Consider the following 27,811-nt stretch of genomic DNA (forward strand, 5'->3'; position numbering starts at 1 on the left):
CTCTGTATCCCCACGGTTCTCCGGCCATCTGGAGTTATGATGATTTAAGAAGGGGCTGTCGTTCTGCTGAAGTGGACTGTAAACAATAAAAGAAGAAGCACCAGCATGAAGTTATTGAGTATTAGGGAACCCCTGCCCAGATCGTCTGAGAAAATAAACTCCTTAACAGTAGGACAAAGGATACACAGCATTGGAAATTATTCTTCAGACCAGATAACAAAAAAAAAAAAAAAAACTGAAATAATCACTCTAATATAGGATATAGATATATATATATATATATAATCTGGGTGGAAACAACAGGAGATGTGTGCAACACGTGTGGGCCATTAGCGACTTTTTCCTTTACCAAAATCAAAGGGGCATCACTCATAAATATAGCTAAAAAGGACTCATGAGTAGTTTTAGGAAAAGCAGGATAAAGTGAGACTGCATTCACTGCCTCCCAATTGTCCAGATGTAAACATCAGTAAAAGTTTATGAGACGTTGAGGAGCACTGAGTTTTACACACTAGCACACCTCCACAAAGGGAACTTTAGGCTTTCTTTTTTGGAGCAAAGGTGCAATTTTTCAATAAACACAGTTGGGAACCTGTGCTACAGCAGTGTTAAACTAAAATGTAATCATTTCACAAGTAGGTATGTGTAAATAGCTATTAGTATGGACCTACGTCTATTTAAAGCCATAGGCGATGGAGCTATAGGAAAAGGTTAAACTGAAATGTGATGAGAATCTCCGCAATACAGGAAGCACCTGCTGATACGAACATCTGTAGTCCGGCATTGTGCTAGGGGTAATTACTATTCCTTTTGTTTTTTAAGATGCTCTTTATGAAAATATTTAAATAAGGAAGGAGGAACAGTACCTATTTTAGATCAGAGTTGTTTTTCAGAAAAAGATAAATTAGTAGCAAAGATACAGCAAATAAGTTTTCAAGTTCTCCATCTAATGTATGTTTTCTGGTTTATCATCAGTCAAAAAAAAAAAAAACCTAAAGGGAAACATTAAGAGTTCAAAACTGATTTCGTAATATTCCACAAAGAAGGTTACAAAAATTTTCATTGGTTAATGAAAATTAGCATTCAAAAAGGACAGTAGGTTATCGGAAGACATAGGTTTAATATTAGGCGTTTCTTCCCCCTCTTCTGTAGCTTTTGTGCAACTTTTATATACCTTTTAGTGCACCGAGTGATAGTCATGTTGAAATAGGAACTTACCTGAGGAACTCTTTGCCTGCATATGATCACTACAAAGACCACACCTAGTACGATAGCGACTCCCATTAAAAGGAAAGGGATGTTGATGACCAAGTTGCCCTTATTAACCACCGCTTGCACCTTCTTAGCAGACTCTTCATCAATGACCACACTCTGAAAGAGATATAAACATAATGTCAGCCAAAAATGAAATATGCTAGTAAGCGTGCTCTCACATGAAGCTAAAAACCCTGCTATTGTGTACTGTTCTTCCTGGCATGACTAAAAGTCACCTCTGCCTATCAAAACCACCATATCCTCAGGAAGAGCATGAATTGCTATCCAAGGACCCTCACATGACAAAGATGTTCACACGAGAAAAGACATCTGTTCTTTCAAGGACAACAGTCAAAGTGGGTAAACTGTTCCTAAACAGTTTGCCTTTGCTTCACTTTGTAGACTATTTGCAGGTAGCGTAGTAAAGGACATGTATTTATAACCTGAAGGCTAATGGTTTGAAGCCAATTACCTGATTTACATTCACCAACAAACTGCACAATCCATAATGTTTTTACTGGTGCTTTTCTCCAAAGCAACTCACGTTAAGCTACTCATACAGCTAGTATTTCACTGGAGTAATTCATGTTAGGTACATTTCTCAGGAGTACTACAGCAGGCGGTGTGACTCAAACCTGCTGAATCCAAAGGCAGCAACACTATCCATTCACCTTTTCCGCACTCACTTCACCCATGATCTCTTGAGTTCATTTAATGTGTAAATGTTCCTGCAACTTTGAGATCATACCTGTTAAAGAACAGGCTACTCGTTACACTACTCACTACATTACAGCTATATGTGTAATGTAATGTTTATATATTAAAAATATATATTACTAATGTAATTAGAAATCGTCGCTATTCGGATAAAGTTTTATGCAGCTGCTCATGTGATGAACATTGGTTCATATAGTGGACAGTAAACTAACTGTACTTTAGAATCACACGTCTGTATCTAAGTCTCTCTTGTAATGTAATGCCCACATCGTATTTTCAATGAGATGTACGTCACTTTGGAGAAAAGCGTCTGCTAAATGAATTAATGTAAATGTAAAATGTAAATAGGCTTTTAACATGAACTTTAAAAATTTGATATTAAATGTTTTAAAAGGGGAAGAAAGAACTTAACAAGCCTGATAAGACTGCCCACAAAAATGTAAACTTGGTTTAAAAACAAAAAGGTAGCCATCACCTGACAACCAGATTTATGGTTTACGAGAACAAAAGCCACTTTTCTACGGCATGTATTTTTTTGCGAAACTAAAACGTTTAACACAGACTTCTTTGAACATCTTTTAAAATCATTGCGTTTAAAAAAAAAAAAAAAAAAAAACGTTCTAAGGTGGAACAATAGTTTATCTGATTAAAACACAATGCAAAATAATAAACACAATGTCTTACTTCGTTGAGGTACATCACGGGAAATACCAAGGTCCTGACGTTCCCTGTTTGACTGAAATAAAAATTGGATTAGTGCGAGAGTACTGACTGAACTTTAACCTACAACTTACATTCAAGACTGCAGCCCTTCCTCTCACTCTCAGATTTTAAACCTGAATTATTGATTATCCTCATCTGAGACTGAAATTGCTACACTAACAACCTGCCCCGTGAAGAACTAATTACAAAATAATTTATTGCACATACAAATGTTCAGCCTATTACATACGTACCTGAACTCAGCTTTTACTAGACAGGCACACATTGACAAAGTAGTTTGTTATTTACTGAGCTTAGCAACAAACCAGCAATTATACTGAAACAATTACAGCGTATCGTACGATTTATATATCCGGACAACTGCACACAGCTACAAGAAAGCAGCCCTTCAGTGTGTACTATGTGGCCAGTCCTGCGGTGGAGATGGCCGCAGAGCAGGGTTAAGGCACAAGACAGCAGAGAAGCGCCAACGAAAACTGTTATATTCTACAATAAAGCAACATGAAAAAGGGAACCGAAACAGAAAACCCCACCAAACTCAGGTCTTGAACCAGGCCAGCTGCCTCTATGGCTCTTCCTGAGGGCTCGAGTGTCGGCAGCTGGCCGTCATTCGGTTATGGTAGATGCAGGACCTTGAGAACTGTCGGGGAGTTCTCACTCCCTGCTCCGGGTTTTTACTGCCCACCTGCTCACATCTGCTACATGTCTTGTGTTTAGGGATTTAAACAGCGGAGATTTTTGATTTGTTCTGCTGTTTCTGAGAAGATTTGACAAGTAGTTCTCCAGATGCTTTCCTATGGTATGCTGTATTTATAAAGGGAATGGTTCCATAAGTAGAAGACTGTTGCATATTTTCAGAAACAATGCTTAATTTAAGAAATAGCATTTGAGACTTCAGCCACAATGACAAAGAACACAAATACAGATATGCAGTGGTTCCTGCAGTTATGAAAATTAGAGTTACAAACCTTAAAGGGTAAAACATTTAAGTTTACATATTTTTAACTGCATAATTAAAAGTATAGTAGATTATAATTAGAATATTTTGCCTTTTTCTTTCCATTTTATTTTCTACAACTCTAAACTCTTAATTTTCTTTGTTTTCTAAAATTTGATGACTGATGTTTCAGAGTGAAAATAAGTTGCATAAACATGAGTAGCCCTTAGCTGACAGCAAAGTGCACTTGGAATAGAAAATAGAATAAGAATATGGGACTGCCTTCATAATATCAAAATAAGTGTTATACCGCGATGTAGTGGTCTCGCATCCTTGGCATTTGTTGCCTCCTACCATATGCTTCCATGAGAGGGCAAATCCCCATTACCCACCACTGAAAAAAGCGGTCATTGGTAATGGATGTTCTGAAGGGGGGGGGCAGGGGGTTGGACCGGTTCCTGCTCTCCGATGGGTCTGGGGTTCGAGTCCCGCTTGGGGTGCCTTGCAACGGACTGGCGTCCCGTCCTGGGTGTGTCCCCTCCCCCCCGCCAGCCTTACGCCCTGTGCTGCCGGGTTAGGCTCCGGTTCCCCGCAACCCCGTATGGGACAAGCGGTTCAGAGTGTGTGTGTGTGTGTGTGTGTGTGTGTGTTCTGAAGTGCTGTTGTTGTTGTTGTTGTTGTTAGGTGCCGTCGAGTCAGTGTCGACTGATAGCAACTCTACGGATAGCTATCCTGAAAAGTGTCCGGTCTGCCGCCAACCGGCTAAGACTTGAAAGTGTGGCATCCTTGACTGTAGTGATTGTGTCAATCTGTTGCGTAGCAGCCCTTCCGCTTCAATGTTGACCTTCCACTTTGCCCAGCCTAATGTCCTTTTCCATCGACCGTTCTCTCCGCATGTGTTCAAAGTAAGAGAGCCGAAGCAGCGTGGCCTGAGCTTCCGACGACATCTTTGGTTTGATCTGCTGCAATACCCACACGTTTGTTTTCCGGGCCATCCAGGGTAAACGCAGGATTCAAAGGCGTCAATTTTCTTCCCGTCCATCTTCTTCACTTTCCAACTCTCACACCCATTACATGGATGCATTGCATCTCGCATCATAAGTGTTAGACAATTTATTTAGATTAACTCTGAGTTTACAGAACCCAATCTGTAATAAGTGGTGGGATTTAAAAGCAACCTTTTTGAGCTTTTTCTGATTGATTTAGTGGTAACAATGACTTTGGAATTACAAAAAGTTAGAAACAGACTTTAGGTACCAGTTGGGTTTGTAAGCTGATCACCCAGTGAATACATTAGTGTAAATACAGAAATAGTAGGAGATATACTTAGCATTTGCAGTCCTTTTGGTTCATTGCTAGAGAGTACTATTGTTGTACCCTAAAACAGTGTTTAGTCACAGTATGCCATGGAGCAGCACAGCTCCTTTCCCATTTCACATCTTGTATAAGCCACAGACATGTAGTATGCTCTGCACCGAAACTGATCTGTGCCATTTCAGGTCACTTTCTCCACAGTCCACACAGAAAAGCCGGTCACTTTACTGACCTCAAATAACTTTGATCTAAAAAAAGCTGCAAACTCGAGGTTGCCGACCCATAGAAAAGCATGGCAAAGGTTCAGGCCTGCAACGGCAAACTGTCCGATACACTTGGATCGAATAAAGCAAAAAACAAAATGAAACAAATATGTATGAGGTATCATTAGCTGTGTTCAACATTGAAGGAGCCTGTATTTAGCAAATTACAACTTGTGGCTATCACCTTGGCCCTCCCACAGCTATTACCCCTTTCACTTGTGGCCGTGCCATAAACGGTGTCCTAGAACGTTCCCTGAACAGACTGCAGACTTGACGATTAACTTCCATAAACAGTTCTGTCAGTCTTCAAGGAATCTCTAGATATCCAGATGTAGAAACAACTGACAAACAGGTCTGTCCTCGTCCCAGTAAAACTGCCGGGTTTCAAATATCACAGTGAAATAATATCCATTAAAGTGGACAAACAATAATGAAACTTGATTGTTTGTTCGGTAATCAGACTGGATGTGGCCCTGTAATCACCTGTTGAGATGATTCAGCACAGTATATTCACTAGATGAAAGAAGGGAAAAAGCAAAAACAAAATTAAAACTTGAAAAAATAATTAAATGATGAATAAAAAAAAAATTTATTCAAACTATGCTACGCAAATAAGGAGTACGTAACAGAACCAATAAAAATCATTATTTTGTTGAACCGGAATACCTTACAAACCTACTCCTTTGTGGACTTGGTAACAACCAATATTTTCACAAGTTAATATACCAGTAAGTACTGACTGAATCTAAAAGTGGCATCTTGTTTAATAATTAATGAGCTTCATTTAGTGGTGTGTTCATTTATTACAGGCATTTCATGCATTAGTATCAGGCAAATAGCACCAGCAAAGGGAAATTATCAGTAGGACTACATTACTGCACTGTGCAGAATTACCAGGTATGTACTGGAACAATTTGTTTTCAGCACCAATGAGTCAAAACTTTAAGCAGATCCCTGTGGTTATTTCGCAATACTGCTGAGACGCGGAAATTACCTACCCTTGGAGTGTTGTGTTAGGAACCGTGTCACCATCATCCAAAATATATACACTTCCTTTTGTGAAAAAATTGAATGTCTTTTTAATATTTTCGTCACCAAGGCTTTTCGGGACGCCTCCAATGCAGCATGATGTCAAAGTTTTGTCCAAAAAAAAAATAACATTATTTGTAAATGATAATTATAACTTTTAATTGCGCAACTTCAGTAACACTGGCGCACATAGTTGCGCATAGGTTCAAATCCAGGACAGGGTGTAAGGAGTTTACATGTTCACCGCATGATGAGTGCAGACAATACATATGTACCTTAACACAATTTAAATATATTCCAACGTAAAAAAACACACACACACACACACACACACACACACACACACACACACACACACACACAGATCTCCAAATCACAGTGATGATGAAAGGCCTAGTATTATCAATTGACAGGAAATAATCAAATGGAATACTTTATTGTGCTGTGAAGAATTACCAGCAGCGCACTAGTACAATTTATCTTTACCATACATCCGTGAAAGAGTGTTGTGTGCATATCTATTGTGAAATTCATTCGGCATCATTTCATTGCTAGCAATATAAATTTAGACATTACGCAATGCAACAAAACTGTTATGTCGATTTCGGCACCAATTATGATTAAAGTTTACCGATTACAAATATACCAGTAGTTCTAGAGTGTTGGTTTTACCAAGAGAATCTTGCTTTCACTATTTTTATGAAATTTTTCAAGCATTTACAAGAATTTTTGCTCACACATTTAAGGAACACTATATTGAGTGATTTTAAATGCCATCTATTAACAGAAAAAGCTACATAGATATTCTGTATGTGTCAGAACATTGCAGAGAATTCTAAAAAGCACTGGAACATTCTAGAAAAGAAATTTGCAAATTTCAAGAATGTAGAATATTTTTCTAAAAACTGACATACAGTACAAACTATTGTTATTTATTGTTATTGGCATTATTGTCTTGTTTTTGTGCAGTACTATCCATTGTTTTTGTGTTCATAGTCTGTGGAGAAGCAGTCAAGAATTTCATGGTACTTGTAAACAGTATTTATACTTATGACAATAAACCCTGAACTTGAACTAATGCCGAAAAGTATATTTTTGATCTAGGAAAACCGAATGGAAAATGCAAACCAATCAACAATAAAATTTCCGTTAAATTCTGTTTTCAATCCCTTACCATAAATTAATATAGAAATAAAATGTTGAGATCTGTTAAACTAAAGACTTATTCAGACCATTATTTTTTGGTATCCAAGTGACTCAGTGAGAAAACATCTCAGCAGCAACAGACAGCAATATTTAACTAAAGAAAATGTGTCTGTGGCTCTTTCAGTTGACGCCCCCGTGACCGAGCCCCTCCTGTTGCACGCACTTTGGCACGAAGCCCTGGTTCTTTGGCAACACTGCTCACAGGAGACCATGACCATGACCTTGGAGTGGGTGGACTGTCCAATGCAGAAATACTTGTGCTGCTAAAAACACTGCACATCCGAGCACTCATGACACCTCTCAAACCTACCGTGCACTGAAAGTATATTTCAAGCCTTATGAAAGACTCCTGGTAAGCTGTACTAGTATACATGTAACGTAAATTGTTTTTGTTGCATTTTTTTGGTCTAAGATCATTGAGGGTTGGTGATTCAGTGGGAAAGTTCTTACGTTGACACTTTTCGAGTCACAGGGAAAATACCACCCACCCTCAAGTCCCCTTTATTCGAATAGGCCAAAGGAAAAGTTGGAGGTGGGGGGAGGCGGGGGGATCACGCCTCCGAGCAATCAGTGCTGTGACTGCAGTTTCAGAGTCGTAGTAGGGGGGAGGTAAAGCAACAGCGACCTGAAAGAGCTCGGGACAAAAGTGCCGACTCAACAACTTTGAAGTACGGCAGTCCTACGGAGCAGTTACGCCCTCTCCATAGCGACGGCAGGCAATCTGCGTTCTCATTCGTACCCGTCGCCTCTCACTAATTCTACTGCCAGGAGGTGGAGAAGGCCGTAAAACACCCAGACACCGCACCGCACCACACGTTACGCAACAAGGCCAATATCGGACGAGCGGAGAATCAAACTTTTACTGCCAAATATGGCAAACAGTGGACACGGCAGGGAGAGCTGAAAGGGAGCATCCCCCTTGAACCCTGCTGTTGAAATTTTTAGCAGAATGCTTGGCCTTTTTCAACACGCGGTGAACCACCGTCCCCCGCAGCATGGCGACTCACAGAGCTTTTATTTTACTACAGGTATGTCGGTATGTTTTACGAGCTCACATGTCTGCCGACTTACATACTTGACAGCACGGCCAAACCCATTAATACCCAGTGATGCAAGAAACACGAAAATAAAAAGTCTGGCAAGTGGTCAGTAAGATAATGTGACGGAACAAATAGCCAGTCTCACCCGCACAACAACGTCATGAGCCAGAGTTTAAATAGGATGTGAAGTTTCTAGGTTTTTCTCTGGACTGCCAGGCAAAAATTAGTAGGTCTAAGGCTGAATACAGGGTGCAGGTTCAATATGCTGCGAGTGGACTCGGTATCAATTAAAACAATTAGTGTTAGACATTGCTGGATATAATAACAGGGCGGCTTTGCTCAAACTGCCAACGTCCAAGCTGGATAAGGCAAATTTCGCTTTCATGAGTACAACAGTGACATTATATACCCTTCATCTACCACAAAATAACAGTGTAAAAAAAAACACTACAGAACAAAATCAAGACCTTTGAGTCCCAGTCTCGCAAGTTTCACAAAGCTGGTATTTATGAGTGGCAGGGCTGCTGTTCAGAAATTCTAGCGTGGAAAAAAGCTGAACTTTGAGGAATGTCTCGCAAGAAAAAAAATACTCGGAATAAAGGCGTCCACCGCCACTGGCAACTGTTGGTGAAGGATCTGCAACAGCAACCATCTCATGGGAGACTTTGGTGCCCCCCCCCCACACACACACACACACACACACACACACACACACACACAGCATTAGTAAGGATCCTTTCATATTTTCATCTTGCATATTTAAATCTAATCAACAACTAATAACTATAATAATAATCAATAACTAATTTCTATCCCTTTAAAGGGTCATATACTGTGACAATGTTTTATGAGAAATATAATTTTTGTTGTCAGACAAATGTTACGCTGTGAGCAGTATTATAAGCGTAACACTTTAGATTTTTAAGAATTAAGTTATTGAACATTGTACAAAAAAATTTTTTTTTTTTAAATTAATGCTCTTTGCTGTCCAGCACAATAAAAGCGAAGCTTGAACTCAAAGCACAGCAACAAAGACATCAAGGAAAAGAGGACACGTCCTGATAGGTCAGCATGAGAACTCAGCAGACCTTTTTTCGGAAAAACAAACTTTTAGTTGTGATACCATGCAATGAAATCACTCTTGCCAAAAGGCAAGCCTGAGTGTTGCCAGTTTTTTTTACCCCCACTGTGACTAAAATGTCTGGGTGTTACTCTTCCCCAACCACCACTTCTTTCTTCCTAGTTTAGGCTTGTTTAATCAAACATCTTCAAGAAAATCACTGTGGTCATGGTTTGGGTTAAAGTTAGGATCTCGCTTTGGCTGTAGTTTATAGTTAGTGATTTCCTACCCAAGTCTTACCCATAACTCTATCTGAGGCTTGTGCTTTTTCCACCTTCTTATTTTCTCACGCAATTCTTCCACTTCGCAGATCAAGTAGGCCTTCAAACTTACACATTTGACGCGATCCACAAGTAATGACTATTTTTTTACCCAGTTCCGAGCTATTTATTTCCAGGCAAGGCCACACTGAAAGGGCAGACTTTGGTGAGTTTCATAACCCCATCTGTGCCACGTAAAGCACATTCAAGGACAGTATGAGAGGCGGCTGGTCTGAAGACAGATCAGATTCAGACTCCTTACATTTTCTGGTTTTTTAAAAGGTGTACCTTTTTCGTGTTTTTAGTTGACGTACTTAAAAGGGGCCGCATTGACAAATTTGTTTCAGTGAAATTTCTGCATTACAAGATGAGAAACAAAATGTGCATGACACCTCTTTATCACTTGCTATAAATTACAATGTAATTCTGGAAAAAAAACTCAAGATTACTGTTTTATGTCATCAGATATAAAAATGATGGCAAAAGCTGTGTAAATGTAATGTAAAAGCTGTGTTCATTAACACAAAAGATGTCTCATAATGCATAAAGTGAATCAAATTTCAATCACAGCTGCCATATAGCATTTTGTATCACTAATATGCAGTCTGTTCAGCTAAAATGTTACATTTCTGTTATTCTGGTCAGAGGCATCAAACACACACACACACACACACACACACTTTCTGAACCGCTTGTCCCATACGGGGTCACGGGGAGCCAGAGCCTAACCCAGCAACTCGGGGCGTAAGGCTGGAGGGGGAGGGGGACACACCCAGGATGGGATGCCAGTTCGTCGCAAGACACCCCAAGTAGGACTCGAACCCCAGACCCCCCGGAGAGCAGGACCCGGTCCAACCCGCTGCGCCACCGCGCCCCCGTAGGCATCAAACTCTCATGGCTATTTTGGAACTTCTCAGTATAGCGTAATCCTCAAGAAAACTGGTTATAAATTCATTGTTACCATTCTCACAAAGGGGGTGCGGTGGCGCAGCCGGTTTGGCCAGGTCCCACTCTCTGGTGGGTCTGGGGTTTGAGTCCTGCTTGGGGTGCCTTGTGGCAGACTGGCATCCTGTCCCTTCTCCCTCCTGCCTTATGCTCTGGACTGGCATCGTGTCCCTTCCTCCTCCTGCCTTATGCCCTGTATTGCCAGGTTAGGCTCCAACTTGCCGCGATTGGGCCAAGTGGCTTCAGCCAGTGTGTGTGTGTGTGTGTGTGTGTTATCACCAAACATGGTGTTTAACTTATGTTCATGCCCAAATATTTTTCCTTTTACAGGTAAAATTCTTAGCTTTCATTACATCTGGGTATTAATAAATCACACAATATTTCATAAATCTTCATAAATCACACAAGAACGTGCTAATTTCATACGAAATAAAGAAAAAATGCTCACTCTATACCTGTAATTCTACTACAGTGAATCAGCACTTGGGAGCAGGTAGGGGTGTGGGAAAAGAACAAGAGGTGGAACACACATACTTTTTAGATTTCTAATTCCCATGTAGATGGAGTTACACAGCATATGAATGAAAATAAATTAAAAATTTAATTTAGCATTTTAAAGACATTCAATTCGCATGTATTTTTCTTATAGATGATTACGGAAAAGCATGACCCCTCAGCACCGAAGAACCTGATGCTGCTGAAAACATCAGTTAGATCATATTTACCCCATGATGCAGCATTACTTTCCTGCTCATGCCCTTCCTGGGGTGGGTTAGTGGCACACTGGGAAGCTAATAAGCTGAAGTGTCAGACATCAGACCTCTAATTGATTTCCACGGAAGAAATAACTTAAATCTGAGAGGTATACGTGACTGTGTTAATAAAGAACTGTTCAAGATTGACTGACTTCACACCTGGCCTAGCTGCTGAAGGTGTTCTGATGAATCCTCTTTGTTTTTACCAATTACATGGCAGTGTGCCTAGTTGACAGGGGTAGATCAGATTATTAGTAATTTATTCGTTTGGTGATAAACAAACTGCTCGTCATCCTTCAGCACCTCATTGTCCATAAGCCACAAACCCAAACTGCCAGCACACCTGGTTACACAGCACCTGCCTGGTTCAGAGGGCAAAGTGTCCCTCCACGGTGGATTCCAGGCTGCCCAGCTCACCCATGCCAACCATGAAATCATGGGATATTGACCGCATTCCTACTTGTTGGCAACAAGGACAGGTGCCAGGGGGAAGCTGGAAGATTCACTTATGCCTTATACATACCAAGAGCCCACTTCCTGGGTAAAAGAGATAATAGGTAATGAACCAAACATGTGTCAAGCGTGTTATGACAAATTATGGCCCGATCAAAGGATAAATCAGGCTGAACACAGGACCTGCTCCCACAAGGACACCTCTTTGTTGCTCAGGAAATTTGAGACCCTTAACAGAGACCAAGCGTCCACAAACAGGTCCTTTTTCCAAAATTGAATTAAATGTGTAAGAAAGGGGCAAATCGTATTTTATGAAATTCTGCTAGGCTCATCTCCACTTGTTGGTATTCCTTCTGTTTCAACCAAATTAAATTAACATTATCCAGAATATCCAAAAGACTGGATTAATTAATAAATTAAAAAAAATTTAAAAAAAAGAGCAACCACGACAGATATCGTAGTTGAGGCAAGTTAATATACAGCTGCTCAGCTCAAGTAACTTTTTCTGCTTCAATTTGCTTCAAAAATTGCATAAAAATAAAGCTGCACTAAAATGGGCTGGGGGGTGTGGTGGCCCAGTAGGTTGGATTGGGTCCTGCTCTCTGGTGGGTCTGGGGTTCAAGTCCCGCTTGGGGTGCCTTGTGAAGGACTGGCGTCCCGTGCTGGGTGTGTCCCCTTCCCCTCCAGCCTTATGCCCTGTGTTGCCGGGTTAGGCCCCGTATGGGACAAGAAGTTCAGATGATGTGTGTGTGTGTGTGTGTGTGTGTGTAAAACAGGCTAAATTTACTGTTTTTAAATTACGTTCACCAAAACAATGGCAAATCAGTCATGTTGCTCCAGGTATCACTGCTTTAATAGCTCATTTTAATTAGGATACCGTCAAGTGAGACAGTATCAGGTAAAAGGTCGAGCGAACATGTACAAACTGTGAAATATACTTGTATTTTACATTTACGGGACGAACTGGACGAAAGAGTCAAAATGAAGTGTCCCGAAAAACTTCTGACATATACATATATATATAAAAACTAAACTGTATGTTTCTGTGGAGAATGGCAATCCCAACTAAGACATGAAAGAGCGTTCCAAACAGCCAAGACATCAGCTGTTTCTACATAGTTTGGTCTGGATGAAAACAAGGTTAAGCAACAAAGCTCAAATTTGTTCTCTGCTTCCTGGAAGATGCTTAAAATCACAATAACTGCAAAACATTCTATGTGATATTCGAGAAAAGAGCCAACAAGATTTAAGACCAGAAGGTGTACCAACCGCTTTCTTCTTACCATTTATGTTTACGTTTTTTAGGATAACCTAAGGCTCACTTCAGCAGGTGTAATAAAGTGTATGGAGCTGATATGAGATGCATATTTTCATCTCAGTTGTTTGAACATTTGAGAATCATCACATTCTAACATCTGGGTAATCCCAAGTCCTTCATATGCCTCCATGTCTAGTATTACGATGATCTATGAGACAGTTAAAGAAATCCCTACAAATACTTCAACAAAATAAAATCTCAGTTAATATGCTACATATAGAAAGCATCACTTGTGATTTGATTATTCATAATGACAAATTTTCACTGCAACTATCTATTTATTTAATTGCTTATTGTCTCTTTAGAATAATCAAATTCCTGGAGTTGTTAAGAGTCATATATCCTGTTTTGAACCCCAACCTGCATCTCATGCCCATGAGTCAAAACTGGGTGCTGGGAGACCAAATAATGTGGGAAGAGTGCACATCAAAAAAAAAAAAAAAAAAAAAGAATGCCCTTAGGTTATGCATCCATGGTTGCCAAGTGTGTAACAGAGGCATCCTGATAGCAAGGGGAATGTCTTCTTTTCAGAAATATTTTAGGAGACATATTAAAATTGTCTCATGCACCCCTTTGCTGTGTTTTCATTTTAACATTTCCATTCATTTAAAAATGTGCGCCATTGTTAACTTCAAAAAGAGCCCCAAAAAACGCTAACTATAACACAGCAGGTATATTTTAAAATGCTGTGCATTTCAATACCGTTAACCCTCACAAAATATCTGACGTATAAATGTAAATTTGCAATTAAAGATATTCAGATCAACACAGCAGGCCTCTCTTGGGGGTGAAGTCACCTTCCTTTTCCACTATGGAGATAGCTGCACATAATAATCACGAAAGAAATACATTTTGCTTGCTGCCAACATAACCTTACCTGAAAACGGAAATTTTCTCAAGAAAGACGTTCACTTGCATTCTCTTGGCGGCTCTCAGCAGAATACCGGTGAGCTAAGGAGACAGAATGGTTTTTTTTTTTTTTTTTTTTTTTTTTATTTACAAGCATAAAAACAAACACACATATAGATCTCCGGTTGCTGTGGATCACTCTAGTGAGAAAAGCACTGCAAAAATGAATAAAATTTAACCAAATCTGCATATAAACACTATTGTGAAAGGGTGTGTTCTACTTTCAACTGTAGCCAGTTTCACCAAATCCTACTCCAAAGCGCAACATGAAATTCAAACCTTGCATCCACACATCAACATTAATTTCGGAAAAGATAAGAGTACCGAGAACATCTGAATAACAGCATTAAGCCAGGACTTAAGATTAACATTGTTGACCTGTCACAGCTTTACACAGAAAAGATAAGTGATAAGAGCAGCCAGAGGACTTTGACTGTTAACTCTATAAATGAAACCACAGGAGACAAGCAAACAGGCTACGTAAATGATTACAATTGCACCTGTTAACGTGTATGAATAATAAAGCATTTAAAATATCAGCCGTGTGGCCCATTTTTTAACTCCAGGAGCCACTGATCACCGCAGGGACAATAAAGTTAATTATGTTGTTGTCATTAGAGCCCTAAAATAGCTGTCGGCAGAGCTTCACCAGGAGTAAACGATCTATCAGATGGGATGCATGGAGCTCGTACATGGCTGCTCCTCATCTGGGCACTCCTGCTTATCTTTAGGGTCTGCAGATCATGTACTGCTCCAGCTGCCAGCGTTTAAGCCGAGTAATAAAACGCGGCTTATCGATCCGGGGACTTCAGACCGGTCGCAGCCTACGGCATGGTAAACTGTACGGACGATCAAAAGCCTGCTTATCGGGAAAAAAAAGAAAGTCAAAGCAGCACAACCGTTCCTTTTACCGTCAGCGCCGAGACCGTCAGTCAACGATTAAGTTCGATTGGAGTGTTAGAACGCACCGGGCATGGCGGGGCGGTACTGATCAGCTGCAGTCAACAATGCTGTTCCAAATACACTTCCTGCTACCTTCCAGAAAAATTGTAATGATGTAATCCGAGGAATTGCGGCATACATTTTTCAGTGAAAAGGTATGACCTGTAGCGTATCTTTAATTTTTTTGTATTTAAAATATGTGGCCCTATATAACATACTTCCCCCCACAAAAATACAGATTCATGAATGAATGAATGAATGAATAAATAAATAAATACTCTCCTTATTTATTTAGCTGATGTCTTTGTCAAAGGTGTCTGGCTCTGCAAGGTTTTTATACTGAGACACAAAAAACATTAACTAATTTATTTACACACACATTGTCTGAGCCGCTTGTCCCATACGGGGTCGCGGGGAACCGGTGCCTAACCCGGTAACTCAGGGCGCAAGGCTGGAGGGGGAGGGGACGCACCCAGGACAGGACGCCAGTCTGTCGTAAGGCACCCCAAGTGGGACTCGAACCCCAGACCCACGGGAGAGCAGGACCCGGTCCAACCCACTGCGCCACCGCACCCCCTAATTTATTTACAAGTTAACTATTAATTTATACAGTGTGGCAACTTTTACTGGAGAAATTCAGCGATAGCACCTCTCTCAGAAGTACTACAGCAGGAGATGGGATTCAAACCCAGCTCATCTGATTGCACACCAACAGCTCTAACCACTATGTAACCCACCTACGCTGGCCCTTGTGTCTTATTACTAAAAAGTCCAGTCAAGGGCAATCTGCCTTTAAAGCAGAAGACCAAACACAAACCCCGAAAAGGACAAGAACAGAATACCAACAGGAATGTCTGTAACGCCAACCCGAAAACCCTACACACCAGTCCAGTGCTGAAAGCTCTCAGTGTTTCCCAGACTGCCTCAGTCCTCAGGCCAGCTGCCTTCAATACTGACACTTGATTGTCCCTTCAGTTGACGGTCAAAACACTCATTAAGCCGAGTCAGCCGAACAGCGGGCCCTGGGGAATGGTACGACAAGTGCAACCCTGTCCCAAGCCACAGCTTCACTTCAAATCCATACGCAACGATCAATGAAGGGCAAAACACCCTGCAACAATTTATTACAAATAAACTACTGCACACAGTGTGAAAGACACATAAAATGCACTTATCCCCAGTCATCCAGTCCTAAACAGAACCTGAAAACTGAGCAAATATCAAAAAACTGGAAAATTAAATTATTTATTCCATTATTTCTTTGGGGGGGTGGGGGGTCTGGGGTTCAAGTCCCACTTGGGGTGCCTTGTGACGGACTGGCGTCCCGTCCTGGGTGTGTCCCCTCCCCCTCCAGTCTTATGCCCTGTGTTGCTGAGTTAGGCTCTGGCTCCCCGCGACCCTGTATGGGACAAGCGGTTCAGGCAGTGGGTGCATGCGTGCGTTTCTTCAGGTAAAAAACTGCATATCTCAGAATCACCCAAAATTCACCCTGAAAGACACCTAACAACATATGGAAAATGTGCAACTTCACATTACACTGTAAAGTTTTGTAGTTGTGCATTAAATTATTACTAATTTAATACTTTATTACTAAAGTATAAATCACAGTAACAATGTGGTTTTACTTTGTGTACCTGTGTGAGAAGAGTGTTATAAAAAATAAAGGTGCTATAAAATAAATTAAATTGAACTGAACTTTGAAGTGATTTGTTCCCAGGAAACAGTTTCTTTAAATTTTTTTCTGTTCTGTCAGATTATGTCTCAGACTAGGAAAATAAAAGTTTTGATGATAAATGATTATGGGAATATATTCTGCTAATATAACGCACACATTGTATTTTTCTATACTATATACGTCACTTTGGCGAAATGAATAAATGTAAATAGAAAAAATAACCGTGAATTGAAGAAGTGTTTAAAAAAAAAAAATAAAAAAAATTATGTGGGAGACCAAATATGTGGGATGAGTACACATCAAAACAAGAATGCCCTTCAGTTATGCATGGATTATCAGTGTCTGTGCTTTTTGCATCTAAAATTTTTGCAGCAATATAGTTTTTTCAAAAAATATTTAACAAATTTTCAAATTTAAAAGCATGTGAAGAATATTAGGATCATCTAAAGGCTCGGCGCTGGTCTCTGGTGGGTCTGGGGTTCGAGTCCTGCTTGGGGTGCCTTGCGATGGACTGGCGCCCTGTCCTGGGTGTGTCTCCTCCCCCTCCAGCCTTGCACCCTGTGTCGCCAGGATAGGCTCCGGCTTGCCGCAACCCCGCTCGGGACAGATGGCTTCATTCAACGTATGTGTGTAAAGGCTTACAGCACCCGTATCATTTTATTTACATAATCAGCACTTCATCTAAGTATGTATGAGACTGATTAATGTATGTATGAGAAATTAATGTGTGAGACTAATGTTAAGTGGCATGAAGTGCACACCAAAACATAGAGAGAGAGCCTCCAAACTGTCCTGTACTACTGTACTTGTGTCTTTAGGGTTGAAAGAGGTGCGACCATTCATACAGTTTTCCTACTACCAATTCATCCTGATTAGTTCATTCAAGATATTTTCTAAATTTGATAAGGTATTTAAAAACTCAAAGATAAGCTGTGGCGTGTTGATAGCAACATTACAAGCTTGAATGAAAAAGATAAATTTGTATCATATGTATATGGCTGCATAACTACTATAACAGATTTTGGGTTTCCTCCAAATATCAGCCCATTTACACAGCTAGATATTATAACAGGGGGCGCAGGGGTGCAGTGGGTTTGACCGGGTCCTGCTCTCCAGTGGGTCTGGGGTTCAAGTCCTGCTAGAGGTGCCTTGTGATGGACTGGTGTCCCCTCCTGGGTGTTTCCCCTCCCCCTCCAGCCTTACGCCCTGTGTTGCCGGGTTAGGCTCCGGTTCGCTGCGACCCCTGCTTGGGACAAGCGGTTTCAGACAGTGTGTGTGTGATATTGCAATGACGCTGAGAGGAGGTGAAATAGCTCTGTGTAAATAATTATTAGTGCTCATGTCTGTACATAGTTTGGTGTTCTGTTATGATTGATTGTTTTATCGTTTATGTGTAGTTTGTTATGGGGGGGAATTCTGGGTACTTCTAGGGGTGGTCCCCTAACCGTTGTGCGCAGTAGGGGGGCTGGGAGTGACCTAGGGGAACCCCCCTCTCTTCCGCATAACTCGGTACTGTCTGGAGTCTTTGTTAAGATCGCTGCAAAGACACGTACACTGTTAATAAAGAGTCCGTTTCTTTTACCCTCACTCCTGAGCCCATTTCTAGTAGCTCCACAGGGGGGTGCTACAATATTTCCCTGGAGCAATTCAAGTTAAGCACAAAGATAACAGCAGGGTTCAAGGTAACTCAGCCAAACTCAAAGATATAACAGCAGGGACCCATCTGTTTCCCCTTTGAGTGGTAAACTGAAATATTAACCACTATGCCACTTCTTCATGCTGACATACCTGTCAGTACTTGATCTGAGTAACTTCATGTGTCCTGGTACATACCAAAGTAAATATTTGGACTAATGGTGCTATATATTCTGTGGCTGGAACTCTAATAACAATCCTATAAAATATAATTGCTCCCTGTATTTATAGTGCTTGGTCAACAAAGATAACTTTTTGAAATTAATATGCTCATAAGATTAAACTACTTAGTTATTTACCTGAAATTTTTACTGTGTCAGTTTAGCATATGTACCTTGCTTATAGGTACTATAGCAGGAGCAGGACTCAAACCCAAGTTTTTCTCGAGAGCAAGACAGAAACTGTAACAGCTACTCTACTGGCTGCAATTTATGCAGATTTCCTAGAAATTAAAATAAATGTTCCGTTACGGGTAACCTTCCCACCCCAAAAAAAGAACGAGGGAATAAAATGACATAAGGTACATAACGCGGTACAACGAAATGCTGCATAACTAACTGGCAGAGTTTTTAATGGTGTACTTAATGTGGTGAGAGTGCTCCCTCCACTGGAAAACAGTGAGGGGGAAAAAGTCTAACTGCTGAGGTAAGGGATACTTACTGGATTAATATCAATTGAAGTCTCATGGTGCTCCTTTTTCGGGTTCATTCCGAAAATGTCGTTGGCAAACTTTTCATCTGCCTGATAAAAATGCGGTGACGACAGTATAATCGGTGCATCTGCAAGGGAGGGGGGGGGGGGGGGGAACACAGAAGTTAGGTTTTTGGGTCTTGTATTTCTCCTGTCCCAGTGCTGTTCATGATATAGATCAGTATTCTACATTTATCCATTCAGCTGACACTTTTCTCCAAAGCAACTGACAATGTTAAGGTACTTACAGTTGTTTACTCAATTATAATTTTTACCGGAGCAATTTTAGGGCAAGTACCTTGCTCAAGGCTACCACAGCCAGAGGTGGGAATTGAACCTGTGGGTTGGGTCCGAAGGCAGTAGCTCTAATCAGTACGCTACCAGCTGTCCAACTTATTTTAAAAGTGAACAAAATTTTAGGATATTATAAACCGCAGCCTTGCTGGTAGAAGTCGTATGATTTTTGCAGAAGCTGTGTGGAAACCCCTGTGTAACATGCCAAACGTGATCATCAAATCATTTCCTTCCCTATTTGGACTATCACGTTTTCGGTCTGTCTGACACCAGAACTGTGTCAGAAGAGTGCGAAAGGCTTCGACACGTCACTCTTTCTGATATCTTGAGACCAGACCTATGCCGTCACCCTGGGACACGCTTACCTTGCTTACAAACACTAACGTTGAGCAAGCCAGACGCCAGGCAGTTCCCAGGTGGGACACAGAAGCCCTCATTGGCTGGGTTTTCCGTGGCGTTTGCAAACACCTCCCTGGGAGGTACAAACCTGTACGCTGGAATACCCATCACATTCACCTCCTTCTCAAATAAGGCATACAGCGACCTGCAGGGAGGACAACGGACACAGGGTGAGAAGGACGCACCTCAAACTCGTCAATCTCAGCGCAGCTCATTCCTGCTTTTTTTTTTTTTTTTAAATTACCTTTATAAAAAGCACTGAGTCACAGCAACGTAGAAGAAGAAACAGCACCGTAAGAAACTGCAAATACACCCACATACATAAAACAAAGGCAAGAGGCTAGACTACTTAGGAGGGGGTCATTATTTACATTTATTCATTTAGCTGACACTTTTCTCCACAGCGACTTGCCATGTTTATCTACCTACAGTTATTTACCCATTTATACAGCCGGGTAATTTGACTGCAGCAGTATTTTTTTTAGGTAAGTACCTTGCTCAAGGGTACTACAGCGGGAGGTGACATTCGAACCTGCGACCGTTGATTCCAAAGAGAGCAGCTCTAACCACTACACTACTAGCTGTGTTACGCAGCGCCCGAAAAGGAGATTCGAAAGACTGAGCAGATATTCCAGAATTCATTGAATTTATCGTACAGTGACAGATTCCTAACTCTTCTAGGAAAACTAAAGTTAGACACTTGCATCAACCACTTATTTGCAAATGGAGCTTCTGTATTGGACCATTGCAATAAAATATATATTTTCTTGCCAAATTTTTAAGAATACTCAACCCACATTCCAGAATTTCAAAACCAGGATTTAAGTTATGATTTAACCGGAGTATAAAAGGGGATAAATCAAACTTTTTTTTTTTTAGAAAGGCTTTTCGAATGGTTGGGTAAAAGCCATTCCACTGAGCTTGGATCCGATCACATTCACAGATTAGTGCGTCTGAAAGCCAGCAACGGCTGTACTCGATTTAGTTTTTACAGCACTACATCAAACTTACCAACTTTACTTTATTACATTTACATTACTTTATTTAGCAGAATCATTTCTCCAAAGTGACTTCCAATGAACTCCATGTAGTGGTATCATCCCACATCTTCTTCAGCCAAGGTGACCTACACTGCTATACACACTACTTACAATGAGTCACTCATCCATACATCTGCGGGACTCAGAGTCACCAATCTACCTGAAGAGTATGTCTTTGAACTGTGGGAGAAAACCAGAGCATCCAGAGAAAACCCACAGGATTGCAAACTTCACACAGACTGAGCAGGGATTGCACCCACATCCTCTTGCACCACCCAGGCCTTGTGAGACAACAGTGCTACTCGCTGTACCACCATGCCCATTTTTGGGAGCGAGTACAGTTTATTTAGCGGAAAAGACCTGGGAGATTCAAGTAAGCAGCCCCTCAAACCTGCAGAGGTCGGAGGAGAAGATGTAGATGACCTCATTCTTCTCAACGATGGGATGGAAGGTGGAGGCAATTGTTCCGTTGATCATGTTGCACTCATTTGTGGTCCACCATGTCAGAGAGCTGTGAACAAAACACACATAAACGATCGTAAACAGATGTGAGGATGAGTGTCTGCATTACTAGTACCAGCTCATCTAGTTAGAGCAATGATGATCCAGAGACTACCTTGTGAGGGCAAACAAGACGACAGACAACTCATATCCACGGAGAGAGCTTGGGCAAGGGTGAAACCTACAACCCCGGAGCCACGTGGGCATCATGGTCCACTGAGCCACTGCCCATTCGTGCACATGTCCAAAGACAAATAGAGGGACAAAATATGGTACCTTTCACCTCTCCACTCGGCCACTCTGCTGAAGTCCTTGTAGTTGTCTTTTCCAGTGAAGAAAAAGTATTCACCATCGTCAGTCGCATTCATCTAAACAGCAAAGTTGAGCCACAGTTTGAGAATCAATCTCAATAAAGCATTTACCGTTTGCTGCAAGCGACCAAAAACAAACAAACAAACAAACAAACAAACATTTGTTCATGTCATTATACACGTTATTTCACAACATTTTGCAATACTGTGATACATACACAAACTTTTCTAGTAAATGATCAGAAATATGAATTACAATTGAAAAAAAAAAAATCTATGCAGCAGTATGGCTAAATATTTTTTTTTTTTTTTACCTGAAGCAGCTATGATTCAGAGATAAACATATTGAAACATTTAAAATATCAAAAAAATTGACACCTCTCTTGCGTTAATGTGTAGGTCTTCAAAAAACAATGAGAATTTTGTTCAAAGTTCAACTCATTTTATTGAATATGCTGTGCTGATATACAATGCATTTCAGTACACAACTATAAATTAAATAGCAGCTCAGGGACTTTAATGTATGAGACACATCAATAAACAGGGCAGCAGGACAGCTGGTAGAATAGTGGTTAGAGCTACTGCCTTTGGACCAAAAGGTTACAGGTTTGAATCTCCCCTTGAGCTTTAGAACTCTTGAGACAGATATTTACCGTAAAATTACCCAGCTGTATAATGAGTAAATAATTGTAAAGTACCGTAATATTGTTAGTTGCTTTCAAGAAAAGCATCAGATACATGCAAGTAGATTTTTTTCCATTATTTTACTGAAATGTTAACCCTCTCAGTGTAAATGTAGTGTATATTTACAACAGGCTACCCTGGAACAAAGGACTACACCTTAAAATGTTATTACAATATTATCCTTATGTGTTATTCTAACTGATTGATTTTTAAAAGACAACAGCTTACGGGGATTTTTGCTATTGCTTACAGTTTACGAGGGCATTTAGAAGCTGAGCCAAGGCCTCTTTAAAAGACTGTGGTTCAGACCTCGGCTCAAATCCAAGCTGCGTCATCTGTTGACCGCGACTGCGATCGCCATGCCAGGACACTATAATTGGTGTTGCTCTTTCAGAGGGAAGAGACTTGTCAGTCACAGGATCTCAGCTGACCTCCCCGGTGGGTTAGGCAAGCGTGCTGTGGCTCGCTGTGTGAACCACACAAATCTGGTGATGGCAGTGAGCACGGAAGACCACAAACACACTGTCCTCAGACTTTAATGGTACGAGAAGAGACTCTGTGGACACTAGAGTGTAAAAGCCACAGCTGAAAAGAAAATATATTTTATGACCACTTAATCATGATCTCATGGTCAAATCCCACTTCCTGCTGTAGTACCACTGAGTAAGGTACTTACCTTGAATTAATATAGTAAAATCACCCTGCAGCATAAACGGGTAAACCTTTGTAAGCTGCTTTGGAGAAAAGTGTCAGCTAAGTGAATAAACAATAATTACTATTAAAAAGTCCAGCCGTTGAAAAAAAGTCAACCCTGCCTTGCAACACTAGTCTTTTGTTGGCTCAGATATATGTGTTCGGCAGAACTAAAGAGTTTAAATAATTGTATAGAGTAAGTTTTGCCAATCTGCATATTCACAATTGACAGCAGAGCTCTAGTTAAAGACATAAATCCAAACCTTATAGAAGAGGCCGAAGTGTTCTTCTATTTCAGGAACAAACTTTTTGAGAGTCGAGAGAAGGCTGTCGGCGTAACCCCACAGCAGCTCTCCCACCGTGTGCGTCGTGAAGAGCTCCTCGTTTTGCGATTTCATGATCGCTGAGATGAGACCACTGATAGTATGGTGTTCCTTAAATTTTTCCATCACCGTCTGTACAAAAACAATTTAAAAAAAAAAATTAAAAATTAAAATGTGGAATATGTACAATGACCATTGTATACTTTGCATTTTACATCATTTAAAACAGTGAGCAGCTAATACATTCTGGTAGCAGTTATGTAGTGATTCCTGAAGTCTAAACCATTTTATAATTTGTCAAAAACAGAAGATTGCTTGCGATTATCTTTTTTGTACAGCAGAACCTCTCCAATAAACAAAGCTAAATCAGAATGACATTGTGGGTAATGACTGCTGGAATTATTTGATGCAAATGGCATATCAATACTGTACTTATATTTATTCATTCAGCTGATGCTTTTCTCCAAAGTAACTTACAGTGTTAAGGTTACAATTACTTACCCATTTATAGAGGTAGGTAATTTTTTTTAGGATGAGTACAATGCTCAAGGGTACTACAACCAAAGGTGGGGATCAAACCTGTGACCTTTGGATCCAAAGGCAGTAGCTCCAACCACTATGCTACCAGTGTCCCATATTCATGTTGATTGCTATTTTGTTGGTCATTTGCATATATTTCAATATAACACAATAAAACTATGTCACGCAGATGCAATCTTGTGACTCCTGAATAATTATGATTGCGTGTCGTTACGAAAAATCTTCAGAAATGAAATTAACCGTAAATCTGATACCAAGGAATGTAATGAAGTTAGAAAAACCAAAGGCTGCAACAGATAACAGACAGAGTGCAGCTTACCACAGCGGGAATGTTCACAGTCCTGATGAGATCATCCTCTGTCCCCCTGGACATCTTGGGTTCAAACACGTAGGTCTTGGGGTTGACTGCAGACACTTTGGTGTCGTTTTCATGAAAGCTCACTTGTTCCATGGGACGATATTCTCTGTACAAGATATCATTGCATACCAATAAAATGTATGGCAGTTTTACCATAGGAAAACTATACTGTACTACAAGAAAAAACCTTTATACCATTTTTCCCCACATGCAATATTTATTACATAAACCATATTCATTTATTTACATAGGATATAATAATAATAATAATAATAATAATAATGTGACATTTATGGCAAAAAACCAATACCAGTAATTCTTAAAAAAGATAACTATACAGCAGTCCTTCAGACTACATATTGTGCTAAAAAAGCTCACTTTGTTTATTTTTATGAAACATTACATACAGATTCACATGGGAACCTTTCCAAATTTATGCCCTACATACCATACAATAAGTAACCTTTGCTGAACAGGAAGACACACTGCTAAGTACTAATGCGAAAGATTCGTACAAATGGACTAAATATTAATAAGGTTTCCGTTTTCCCTGATAGTTCTATTAAAAATCTTTCTTTGCGAATTGTGAACCGCAGCCTACAATTACATTTGAGTAAGCATGAAGAACCTTTAAGAACCTTTATGTTTACTCAAATGTAATCGTAGGCTGCGGTTCACCAGCATGACACATACAACTTCCCCTGATAACTGCTTTTCGCAAGTTGTGAACATTTCCTGGACCTGCCCCCCCTCCATGGGTATAGCTCAGGACCTCTAAGTACCTATCAAGGTACTGCCATTAAAATTGCCAGTTGTATAAACAGCTAAACACACACACACACACACACACACACACACACACATTTTCTGAACCGCTTGTCCCATACGGGGTCGTGGGGAACCGGAGCCTACCCGGTAACACAGGGCGTAGGGCCGGAGGGGGAGGGGGACACTCCCAGAACAGGACGCTAGTCTGTCGCAAGGCACCCCAAGTGGGACTTGAACCCCAGACCCACTGGAGAGTGGGACCCGGTCCAACCCACTGCGCCACAGCACCCCCCTAAACAGCTAAATAATTTAATATTAATAATTTAATACTGTAAGTTGCTTTGGAGAAAAGTGTCAGATAAACGAAAAAAAGTAAAGCTGGGCAGCATGGTGGCACAGCGAGTAACGCTACTGTCTCACAGCACTCGGGTGGCGCGAGAGGATATGGGTTTGGTCCTCGCTCAATCTGTGTGGAGTTTGCATGTTGTCCTTGTGCCTGCATGGGTTTCCTCCCACAGTCCAAAGACATGCTGTTCAAGTGCCTCCATAGTGTGTGAGAGACAGAGAGTGTGTGTGTGTGTGTGTGTGTGTGTGTGTGTGTGTGTGTGTTCCACTGATGTATGGATGAGTGACCCTTTGTAAGTAGTGTATCTAGCAGTGTAAGTCACCCTGGTGAATAAAGTGTGTGGGCTGGTAACACTACATAGAGTTCACTGGAAGTCGCTTTGGAAAAAAGTGCCTGCTAAATAAATAAATGTAAATGTAAAGCTTGACACTACCTGTAGGTGTACGGCCCCAGCTCGAACACAGCCGGTCGCTCGCCATTCAGCACCTCCGAAGGGTTTGTCACGTTGAAGAAGTAAAACTGCATGTAGACAGGGGGAGGTGGGTCCTTCCAGGCATTAAATGCATCTGTGCCGTTCCTCAGTACGATCTCCTGGGGGTCAAAGGGGCACAGGGGTCGGCATGGGTCCCCACGGGTCCCCAAACTCACGGCAGTTTGAAGCGAGGGAGGCAGTGCAGTGGTTGAGGGCTGCTGTCTTACAATCAGAAGGATGCCAGCTGGAATCCCCCCCCCCCTCCTACCACGGTACCCTCCCCAAACTGGTAGTGAAACACCCTGCTGTACAAATGAAAGACTTATTGTGAAACAAAGATACATTGATTGTAAAACAAAGAAACAAAGATCAATAATACAGAAAGGTGCAAAGATGTTTCGATGTAACAACTGTCCACATGATGATAACAACACAGAGAGTGATGAGTCAAAATACAAACATAAACAAGGCCTCAAGTTTGTCATTAGGGCTTTAAATTATAGTCACAATCGCGCAGCTACGGCACGCCCACACACAGTTCTTTGTTTTAAAAAACTGAAATGCAGCTTCAAATTGTGAGCACGTTTGGATTCTTAACTGAACACACGGGAACATCATCGCGGAGGCGGGGTGAAAACAGACGTGATTTGCTCGGTAATCCGATTATCATCATCATCATCATCATGTGGACAAAGAAGACAGAGAAAATCGGCTCCATGATCATCATCCACCAGTTTGCGAGCTACATGATTTTCCGGGTAACGGTAAAGATGAAAGTGACACGATTAAGAGAAAGGCTGAGCGCGCTGTCAACATAAGTTACGCCGACAGGAAGGAATACCTCTTTGATCCTGGAGTACAGGGTGTTTTGAAAGACCTGCAAGACGACCAGGGCGATGGCCACCACCAGCAAGACTATTGACAGCAAACCACAGCTGTAAACACAGCATGACTTCAAGAACATGCTGGCTACTTTTGCTGAAAGTACTACTTGCAGTGCTGAAATAAGAAAGCGCTGGAACAATGCGGTAGAGGCGAGCGACACTCCCGCCCCCCTGTCGCTGACAGTCGTGTGATTCTCTCCGCTTCCTTCTTCCGTCCAAGCGCGAAACATAATGACGTCACGGAGAGGTACGTCATCAAACTCCAATAGGATTGGACAACCGCTTGTAACCTCTCCAATCACAGCGTGGTGAAGCCTAGAGAGGGCGGGGCTTCGGGAGTAAAAAAAAAAAAAAACCCGGTTTTGTGGTAATTACCTGCCATGTCCAAAAAAAAAAAAAAAAATCATGTGAAAGAGTGCGTTTCCATCAGATGTCATTTAAAATAAAATGACTGGGACGAGCGGTTCTGAAAATGTGTGTGTGTGTGTGTGTGACTGCCCCCAGCGTTTCCAGAGAGGCCCATCATTTTCACCGTGCGGAATTTTTGAAACTAAACACTTCAGTCATCATGCAGCTGTACGTGTGATATTTATTTACTGAAAATTCAAATTGCCATAAACGTCACATGTAGGCCATGACAATACTTAATTGCCACGTGTCTTTGTGAGAATAAATGTCTAGACATGAAAAAACAATTTCTCGGAAAAGTCTGCGAAACAAAAGGCTGGTGTATTGGTTTTAACGCAAAAAAAATGGCCTTTTGTGAAAATGATCAAGTATATCTGTCTCAAGCACGCATTTATGTTTTAAAGCTTTTTTTTCTAATGCTTATGAGCCGGTTTTGCACGTATTTCTGAAAATGGGCTCGCGGGTTTCCGCAACAGCAGCGGTCGAGCCGGTTAAAACACCCGGGAGCGCGAGGCCCAGTGGCGGAGACGGTCTCAGTGCGTCTC

At 41.1% G+C, this 27,811-nt stretch overlaps 1 protein-coding gene across 1 annotated transcript; it reads right to left on the minus strand.

The window, feature by feature from the left end:
* scarb2c (scavenger receptor class B, member 2c) lies at window positions 1-27,094 on the minus strand. The gene is made up of 12 exons (XM_018754200.2): window positions 26,816-27,094; window positions 25,936-26,093; window positions 24,350-24,494; window positions 23,431-23,622; window positions 21,756-21,847; window positions 21,370-21,489; window positions 19,905-20,083; window positions 19,216-19,334; window positions 14,212-14,285; window positions 2,656-2,707; window positions 1,219-1,371; window positions 1-76 (listed from the first exon to the last, which is right to left on the minus strand). Exons 1-12 carry the CDS (start codon window positions 27,086-27,088, stop codon window positions 35-37), a joined length of 1,599 nt encoding a protein of 532 aa, XP_018609716.2. The 5' UTR covers window positions 27,089-27,094; the 3' UTR covers window positions 1-34.
* Window positions 27,095-27,811: the final 717 nt, after the last annotated feature.

This window comes from Scleropages formosus, chromosome 6 (genome assembly GCF_900964775.1).
Source record: "Scleropages formosus chromosome 6, fSclFor1.1, whole genome shotgun sequence".
Classification (NCBI taxonomy): domain Eukaryota; kingdom Metazoa; phylum Chordata; class Actinopteri; order Osteoglossiformes; family Osteoglossidae; genus Scleropages; species Scleropages formosus.